General features: G+C 44.1%; 2 protein-coding genes across 2 annotated transcripts; one reads left to right on the top strand and one right to left on the bottom strand.

Annotated features, from left to right (window-relative positions):
• Positions 1-1,162: 1,162 nt before the first annotated feature.
• LOC100101537 (uncharacterized) lies at positions 1,163-3,482 on the top strand. Its single transcript, NM_001112553.2, has 3 exons — positions 1,163-1,583; positions 2,240-2,464; positions 2,722-3,482. The coding sequence occupies exons 1-3, from the start codon at positions 1,307-1,309 to the stop codon at positions 3,039-3,041; spliced, it is 822 nt and encodes a 273-aa protein (NP_001106023.2). The 5' UTR covers positions 1,163-1,306; the 3' UTR covers positions 3,042-3,482.
• A 1,187-nt stretch (positions 3,483-4,669) lies between these two features.
• On the bottom strand, positions 4,670-8,594 carry LOC103647660 (TVP38/TMEM64 family membrane protein YtxB). The gene is made up of 4 exons (XM_008672161.4): positions 8,024-8,594; positions 5,942-6,178; positions 5,618-5,835; positions 4,670-5,207 (listed from the first exon to the last, which is right to left on the bottom strand). The coding sequence occupies exons 1-4, from the start codon at positions 8,270-8,272 to the stop codon at positions 5,033-5,035; spliced, it is 879 nt and encodes a 292-aa protein (XP_008670383.1). The 5' UTR covers positions 8,273-8,594; the 3' UTR covers positions 4,670-5,032.
• Between the last annotated feature and the right edge of the window lie 491 nt (positions 8,595-9,085).

The raw sequence follows: 9,085 nt of genomic DNA, 5'->3' as shown, positions 1-9,085 counted from the left end.
CTTGCCATGACTGGGTATATTTCTTCCTTGAATGACCATCATGTAAATTATGGATTTTTAATCAATACCTTTTTTACTGGTTTTTATCATCTTTTTTAGAAAATGTTTGATCAACCATCGAGGAGAAACATAGATTTAATTTGAAAAATAATTTATGTACTTGACATTATATCTTCTTTCAGGGGACTTACACAACAAAATTGCATGATGAATTGAATTGCACGATGAATTGCGGAAGAACACTATTAAAGCTCTCTGCAATGCAGATCTCTCTGTTTGAATTTTTATCCGTGGAAAAGATGTTTCCCTTCCGGAAACATTTCTTAGATCACCAAGAAGACCTCTAAGAGATATTGGAGGAAGACAGTTGCACAGAGGACTATCCTGATCTTCTTTGCAGGGCAGATGCGTGGTTGAGTTTGACCTGTACTTCTCAAGTATTGGGGAGACAAGGATGCTGATATGAGAATGTATAAGTAGGCTGCCACACTGTACTATATTATATAATACCATAAAGTGTGTCAAAGAAAGATGATAGTTACTATAAATAATTGATGAGTGGTTGTGTGCATATGTCGTCTCATATCTGAAGGTGATCAAATTGTTAGTGCTCGTGCATATGCTGATTGAAACTGAAACAATTGTTGGCGGTGATGATATGATGCTAAGATTTACCTAGAGATAGCTTGTTAAGATTTGCTCTTCATATAAGAATATCTCATGTAATTTGCTCTTCTCTATAATCTGTCCCTATTTCACTCTCTCTTTCATGCTTCTCCTCTTGATATACCATTAAATATAAAGACAAACAACCTTAAGAACACGAATATTTTGTTGAATACTTTGTATACACGGACATCTAAATAGTATAACAATAACGCGACTGATTGCACTAGCAAAGCAAAGGAAGCTGAAGTTCACACCCAGCACCTCCCGTCCAGAAATAGAAAACCTGTCATACCATTCCCAATTTCCCATGCCAATGCTGCAATGTACCCACCATATGCTGATAAGCCCAAAATCTAGCGGCCATACTCTGACCCACCCCCGGCGTGCGCCTAGCAATTTTGGGCTCGATCGTTTCCCGTGCCCCCGACCCGAACGCCGCCCCTGATAAAAACCACCAGTGCCCCTGCCAAGCAAACCTTTTTTCCCCTCTGCACGCTACTCTCTCCTTTCTCACTACCCCGCCCGTCAAAGCGAGAGCGCCGTATCACCGGTCTATCCATCCCTTCACCGCTGCCTCGACCCGCGCCGAAAGATACCTTTCCCCCCCTTCCTCTCGCGCCGCCGTTTTGGTGCGACCATGGCGGCGGAGGGGGAGGCCAAGAACCCGTCCGGCGGTGGCGAAGGGGGTAACCCCCAGCACCAGCAGGCAGTGCAGGCTGCGCCGGCGGAGCCGCCAACGGCACAGGGGGAAGCGGTGCAGGAGGCTGGAGCGCAGGCGACGGGACAAGAGCCGGAGGGGGAGAAGGCGAATCGAGATGGGGAGGGAAGCGCGGGGGAGAAGGACGACGGCGCGTGCAGAGATCTGGTTCTGGTTGAGGATCCGGAGGTGCTCGCCGTCGAGGACCCGGAGGAAGGTACAACGCCCGTTCTTGCAGTCTCTCTCTCTCTCCGGCCTTGGCTCTAGTAGTAGTTGCCCCTGTTGGTGCTTGTGTCTCAGCTGTCAGATGCATGGATACACTGACGTTTTTTTTCCTTCTGAACATAACAGGTGCTCATAAACAGAAAAAAAATAAAGAAAATAACTTTGCGGGCAGATGGGGAGTTTATTTTTTTGTTTCCTGCTTCGGGTTCTATTAATAACTTTGTACTCTTGCTGAGAATACATATACATGCAAAGGATCAGAGATTGGGTCCAGTTATTCCTTTTGTACTAATCTGTTAGCTCTTATAGTTACTCAAAGGGTTGAAGGCTTCAGAAAAGCATGGTTTGTTTTATTCTATAAGTCCATTATTACGATCATTTGACTTGTACTCGTGCAATAAACAGAAGGCCCTTTCTTCCTTTCACCTCTTTGTTGTTATGCTACTTTTCCCTGATACAGTGAACACGAAATTGAATCTTATTTGAAGTTATATGTGTGCAATCCTTTTTGTTCTGCCTTATTTTTTGTGCTGTCTGCGTTGAACTAAGTACTCATGCATGCATGTATGAATTGAGGATTTATGTTTATTTGGCCTGAAGTTCTTGGCTGGGCGCCTCTGAGATTTTTTTTCTCTCCCCTGGTTACAGCTGCAGCAACCGCAGCACTCCAGGAAGAAATGAAAGCGCTCGTGGCATCCGTCCCTGACGGTGCTGGGGCAGCATTCACAGCCATGCAGCTTCAGGAGCTAGAGCAGCAGTCCCGGGTTTATCAGTACATGGCTGCCCGAGTACCTGTGCCTACTCACCTCGTCTTCCCCGTATGGAAGAGTGTAACCGGTGCATCCTCTGAAGGCGCCCAGAAGTACCCTACTTGTAAGCTTCAAATCTGTCTCATCACATGTGTGCTCTTATGAAATCCTGTTAATTTTGGGTAGACTTTGCCAAGTTGTTCCATGATAGCGGTTTGTAGGCCGGTACAATGAATAAATTTACTAATCTCATCTGAAACTGCCCTTCTTCTATAGGTTTAGTTAGTTATAATTCTACCAAACCAATGTTCAGTGCAATTTGATGCGCATGTTACCAAGTGTGGAGACATTCTAACCGTTCTTGCTAACCTGATTATACAGTGTTGGGCTTAGCAACACTCTGCTTGGACTTCGGGAAGAACCCTGAACCAGAACCAGGGAGGTGCCGGCGAACGGATGGCAAAAAATGGCGATGTTGGAGAAACACTATTCCAAACGAGAAGTACTGCGAACGCCACATGCATCGCGGTCGCAAGCGTCCTGTACAGGTCGTTGAGGAAGCCGAGCCTGACTCTGCTTCAGGCTCAAAATCTGCTCCCAGCAAGGCCACCGAAGGCGCCAAGAAGGTTGACGACAAGAGCCCAGGTAGCAAGAAGCTTGCCGTGGCGGCGGCAGCTGCAGCTGCTGTGCAGTCTACGTAATTGATGCAGCATTTTAGTAGTCGCAGGAAGAGCATGGCGGCGCTGGCAACTAGCGCCTTCTTTTCATTGCATGTGATCTTTAGCTATAACCTCATTTAGCACACTCCCAGTGGTGTCCGTGGGAGGAGGAAGCCGCAAGAACTTCCCCCGTAGGGTGTCGACTGAAAAAATTCACTTGTAGCTGTATAGTTTGATCTCTAGCTTTGTCGTGCCTCCGGCCTTCAGGTAGGCGATGCGGCATGATGTTATAAATCCTCTCCCAGAACTGACAATATCGCATTGTAACCCAAGAAGCCGGTGCAAGAACCTGTGAAACTGCATTGATGCGCAATTATGTGATTCATCAGTTGTATAACAAAGTGGAAGATGCATAATTTTATGCCTCGTGGAGGCTGTGACTATGTTATTCTGATAGTAATGAGTACGCCAGAGATTGGATGTCGAGAGCCATGACCAACCCAGAACAGTTCTTGTTTCAACATTTGCTTGTTTATTTAGAAGGATCGGGAGTGGGATTTCTATTGTGGCATAGCCTAATATTTTCGTCTACGCAACGGGTTTCGTGTGCCTACTATGGGAAATCGTACAGTATTAATTAATGCATTGATGGAGAATTGTGTCTGTACCTGGTACCTCGTCCTGCGTTAAGATGGGGACGCGGGACGCCTGATTCCAAAATCAGTTGTCCTTGCAAGAGTATAACGTAACAACGAATCGGTTAGATTAGATAGAGAGTTCTGCAAGCAAGAAATACGCATCAATTGCATTTCCCCAGGCCTCCAAGGCAAGGACCGGTTCAACATCCCGTTCCAGTTTCAGGATGACAGCATCGACAGGAGCTATGCGCGTATCCAGCCTCAAGCCCTCAAACTTAAAAAGGGGCTCATGTGAGATGTATGATTTTTACCTGAAATTCGTACGAGTTGACACTCAAAGATGTTCTGTTCAGCACTGCTGCTCCTTAGAGAAACAACTTATCTGGAAAGTTGGTATCTAGCTTTTGTTTATTGTGTACTTTTAGTTTATTTGGAAAAACAACTGAACTCTGCAAAAACACCCTGTTTGAAATAGCTTCCTATAAAGAAGCTGTAAACTAAAATATGACAAACAGGACCATTTCCTAGAGGGATTTCCCAGCTAACGTCTCCGGGAGGGATTGTCATAATAAGCATAAGGCTCTAGCAGCATTCACTAAATTTCATTTCTAAAAGTATATTTCATGCCCTTTACATCACTCTCTAAAAGATTCTATTCTCTATTTTCTTGATTTTCAGCAACATGTTACATCACTCTCTAAAAGATTTTCTCTCTATATTTTCTTGATTCCCAGCAACATGTTACTGGTAGCCGTATACGTTAGCATATCTACGCTGCATGCTTTTTTTACTGGTCGCCTGTTTAGCGGATGAATGAGACGCCAGATTTACCGGCCCCCCAGCCTACGCTATAATTTAGCGAACTATTGTTGGGGGCCTCAACGCTTTAGCGTCTCTTGTTGGAGAGAGCCTAATGAATAGGTTTTAGAATAATCCCCCAGAACGTACGTATCAGCATAAGATGCTGTCACTGTAGAACACGCATGCCATGCCTGCAGTGCATGTCATGGATATCGACGCTGCCAGCATCCAAGAGGAAACAACTTTAGACTTGGGAATCTACATCGCGCAATGCAATACACTGAAGTTGATAGTTCTCTTTACAGAAAACTAAACAAGAACCGAAAACGTAAGTTTTTCTGGGTCTGTTTTTCTTTACAATTGCTTCAGCACCCACCCTTCCCTCTCCTCAGATGGTAGTGGCAGTCAGGTAGTCGACACAGGAAACCAGATTAGTAGCAACTGTTCAGGCATGTTTGGCAGCAAGGGAAATGGAGGGGGTTGGAGGGGCTAGATTCCCCTCCCCCCTTGCTGCCAAACAAGCCCTTCATGTATAATACACCTGAAAGGAAACTAGCGTTATGGGTTTTGATCCTGGGCTTGGACCTCATGCGCTCACAATATCTCCTCCTCTGCTTGGAGCCTTTGAAGTGCTTTCTTTGCATAAATAGTGATCGTGGCAGTAGAAGCTGCTGCAACTATAAATCCGATTCCATTGTAGATGATCTGATCCACAGACAAGAAGGACCCTTGGCTAGTTGCTACAGCCAAGCTCTGTAAAAGTTTCCCACTGTTTACAAAAATTGGCATTAGTTTCTCATGACCGATGGTGAATACAATCTTACAGCGGCTCAGACAATATGTTTGAGTTGTGAGTTTATGCTCAACTGCTCACATCAACATAGCACATATAGGATGCACGTCATTACTCAAGTATTCATGCGTAAATATATATCACAAGCCATCTTTATAATTATAAGGACAGCAACCCATCAAACTGCATTAATGAATAGGTGACTACAAAAACCAGGACCAGCTATCACAAAAAGAGTAAATCTGATATAACACGCCAAAGGTTTCATCCAAAGTGTTCCATATCGATTTAATAACAAAAATTCACCACAATGTGTATTAGGCATGCTCAGGTGAGCAGGAAAAAAAGTACATCCAAAGAATAAAAGGCATGAGGCAAGTACAAACCTGTATATTGCAAGGAAAGTTTCATGTATGGTTCCAGCCATGGAACCAGCGATATATGGGTAATATTTGACATTCGTAGCCACAGAAGCATAGTTAAAAACTATATATGGAAATGGAGAAATCCTGAGTAAAGCTACAGCCTTAAATTGATGGTGCCAATCTCCCTCGCCAGCAAGCCTTACAAAAGCTGCTTTCTTTGGCCACTTCTCCAGCCATCTCTGCAGAACAATTTAAAACGATATTTTCAAAACTAAGTAATTTGCTAATCTGTTTCTTAATATATTTGGATAAAACATGAGAAGAAGATGACAATAAGGGACTCACATGTATCCTACAGTGGAATGCAGAACCTATAAAATACGGCAATGACATGCCTATGCTCATACCCACTGTGATTATTAAAAAACCATAAAGATATCCAAAAGTCATCCCCGCAAGCCACATGAAGGGCGAAGAAGGTAACAAAACACTTGGGAATAATGCGATTGTGCCGAAACATATTAGAGCAATAGATGGCCTGCTGAACGTTGTTGATTCCCAGTGAAGAATAGGTACAACAATCTGCAATGACATCATGGAAATCAAGGTCAGCAAGAAACTAAGAATGCAAGAGACCTCCGGAAAGCCAAACTGTCTATGCAAGTGGACTATAAGGTGGCCATTAAATTGGTGCCAATAAATAGATGGTGCAACCAGCTAGCTATTCACTCAATTCAACAGAATGGAATTATAAGCTCTCTGGCCAGCTGACATGAAGATGTCCAAGCTCTAGCATATCACAGATGATAACAAACTTCCCTAGATTACTATCTCACATAATTTACTTTGGAGTGACGCAAACAAGTAGTGTCCACAAGCGCATACCTTACAGCTGCTCCTTGCACGTGCTATTGACTTATTATACATATAAGCGTCTGATCTGACCTAATATTCTAAACCTTTGGAAGGGATAACAAAGTTTAGTTAGTAATTGGCTGTAGAGTTGTAAACATTAATTTGAAAACAATTTCAATCCTTTTTATAACCAGAAATATCACAGCCAATAGCATTACCATATCATTGCAGTCAAATTATGGTGAAGTGCAAGAACAGATGAAGCATCAGTTCATATCTTATATATAAAGGCCAATCACAGGCAATGATTAGAATTAACAGACAGCTATGGCTCATTGGGGCAGTATTTTCCCCCCAAGAGTCGTATCACACTGTCACAGTTTTAAGTGTACTCTACTCAATAATATAATACCCTCAATGCGATGTAGACATCCAAAAGAATTGACTTCCGAAGAGATGAATTAATATTCTGTGTCGTAATATATATATTAAGATCCTTGAACACTACAATAAAATAAGCTAGCAAAATATTATCACCAACTACACCAACATCAACATCCAATCAAAACATATTGCCCAAAAAAGCCTTGTGAAGTATTTCTCGGGAAGTTAAACATCATAACAGGAGCATGGCCAGAAAATGGAAAAGTATTTCTACCAACTACTTCTGGGGAATAGCTTTCACAGCAGAGTTTGCTTAGACCACAACAAGTGGGTCCAGAGCCCAAACGGCAGCACAAGCTGTACTTGTTCCAGGTATCACTTCGATGTCAAGTTGCTTGTTGTGAACACGAACTTCCGCAACCAGAGTGGGTTTGTTTAATTAAAAATCCACCAAAATATTTAGCCATGATGTCCCTCACAATAAGGTCCACTGCAATTCTGTACCACATCTTAACATCCAGAAATATCAAGAACCAGTTGGTTTGTGAGACTATTCCTACCCATCCACCTTTTGGTGGAAACACATTCACTACTGGAGGTCCAGAGCACCATGCCTGCAGACCCCACATATTGGACCACTAAATAACAGTGGTAGGCATTGACCGATGTCAAAACTTCGAGAATTAGCAAAGGATTTCTCCTGCTGTATTCCAGCTGGGAATAATGCTAAATACGCTCTTCGACAACGACATCCATATGGTCCCACTCATCTTCAAAATTGATATCTCAACAAAATCTATTGGTACTCTAAGCTCTGGTTCAGATTGAGATCCTTTGACAACATCATCCTTCTGCTGGTAATATTGCTAAAAGGGAAATTAGTCATCTCACCTATTCTCACGAGCTAGCCACAAAAAAAAACATATATGTAACAATACAAACAAAAAATGGAAAATGTTTCTACCACAAACAAACCAAATGTATCAACAAATATCCAAGCACTCCTGCACAAATCGAAACCGCATCGCAACCGACGATTCGACAGACAACGCGGGAGCAGAACTGATAAGTGATAGGAAAGATCTCGCGTTCGCGAGGACTTCCCGCACGATCCGTGATGCAAACAATCCCCTCAAAGGAGGCGCCGGCGGAGAGGGGGGGCAGGAGGTGCAGGGCGAAAACACGTACCTTCTTGATAAGGAGCGGGCCGAGGAAGACGACCGCGGCAGCTCCGGCCCCAGCAAGGACGATCCCGAGCACGGCGACCTTGGCCCACCACCGGATCGCGCTGCACCGCAGCACCCTAGGGCACTCCGCCGCCGCGGCCGCCTTGACGGCCGCCGCGGCATCTCCCTCCCCCTTGGACGCCACCTCCGCCTCCTCCGGGATCCTCACATAGTCGCCGCGTCTGCCATTGGCGGACCCGGGCGAACCCATCGACCGTGGGGACCCGATCAGGCTAGCATCCGCGGGGTACCCCGGATTGTGCTGGTGAGGAGCCGTCGGATCGGCTGGGGCCCGAGCGGGATTGGGCTCGGGTTGGGCTTGTTCCGGCGAGCTCGGCGTGGTTGAATGCTAGGGTTTGTGTCCGGGACTCCGGGAGGCCGGAAGCGTTTATGAGAAGAAGCAGGTGGAGGAGAGAGGCAACGGCATTGGAGCGGAGAGCGGACTCGGAGAGGGGAAGGGAAGGGAGGTGAGGTGGGAGTACGTAGTATTTCTCCGAGTAGACTTTTTAGGTGCAAAAATTTGCGGAAATGGGTGTGAGGATAATGCTGAATGACGTTTTCGCCCTCTAGTGGTTGTATTGTATACTGTGCAGATTTTTGCTCTCCAATGTTCAGGTAGTTGTGTAAACGCATTATCATCATTATTTGTGAAGAAAAATCTTTGTGGTACCAAGTACTTCGTTAAGATATCCAAATTTTCAATACATTATGTGTATCGGGTGTATAGTGAAGAATAGTATGTATTTATGAATTCAAAATATTCTATAATTTAAATTTTAAAAAATAGCGGAATCACTCATTTCTTTAGTATTTAGGCTATCTAGCAGCTTACTCATCTTTACCTTCTATTTTAAGCTTCAATATATAAACAATGTAAAATCGTGTTCTTCGTAGTTATATGCACGATCAGTTGGTTTGAAAGCAGGAAGCGAGATAAGAAATATGATAGAGAAACTGATGGACATAGTCTAAGTATCGTGGTACGTATCATCTTTGTGCGTTTAAAATCGCAGTTTGGATTTGT

The sequence above is a fragment of the Zea mays genome, chromosome 2, assembly GCF_902167145.1.
Source record: "Zea mays cultivar B73 chromosome 2, Zm-B73-REFERENCE-NAM-5.0, whole genome shotgun sequence".
In the NCBI taxonomy this organism is placed as follows: Eukaryota; Viridiplantae; Streptophyta; class Magnoliopsida; order Poales; family Poaceae; genus Zea; species Zea mays.
The sequence above is the reverse complement of the archived record's forward strand: the minus strand, read 5'-3'. Positions and strand labels throughout refer to the sequence as shown.

What these genes read in the sequence shown, in the direction of transcription:
- LOC100101537 (NM_001112553.2), top strand. Translation starts at nt 1,307, where the DNA reads ATGGCGGCGGAGGGGGAGGCCAAGAACCCGTCCGGCGGTGGCGAAGGG. An exon ending in CGTCGAGGACCCGGAGGAAG is followed by an intron (nt 1,584 to 2,239) that starts GTACAACGCCCG and finishes CCCTGGTTACAG; the next exon opens with CTGCAGCAACCGCAGCACTC. An exon ending in CGCCCAGAAGTACCCTACTT is followed by an intron (nt 2,465 to 2,721) that starts GTAAGCTTCAAA and finishes CTGATTATACAG; the next exon opens with TGTTGGGCTTAGCAACACTC.
- LOC103647660 (XM_008672161.4), bottom strand. Translation starts at nt 8,272, where the DNA reads ATGGGTTCGCCCGGGTCCGCCAATGGCAGACGCGGCGACTATGTGAGG. An exon ending in GCCCGCTCCTTATCAAGAAG is followed by an intron (nt 6,179 to 8,023) that starts GTACGTGTTTTC and finishes ATGTCATTGCAG; the next exon opens with ATTGTTGTACCTATTCTTCA. An exon ending in CATTCCACTGTAGGATACAT is followed by an intron (nt 5,836 to 5,941) that starts GTGAGTCCCTTA and finishes ATTGTTCTGCAG; the next exon opens with AGATGGCTGGAGAAGTGGCC.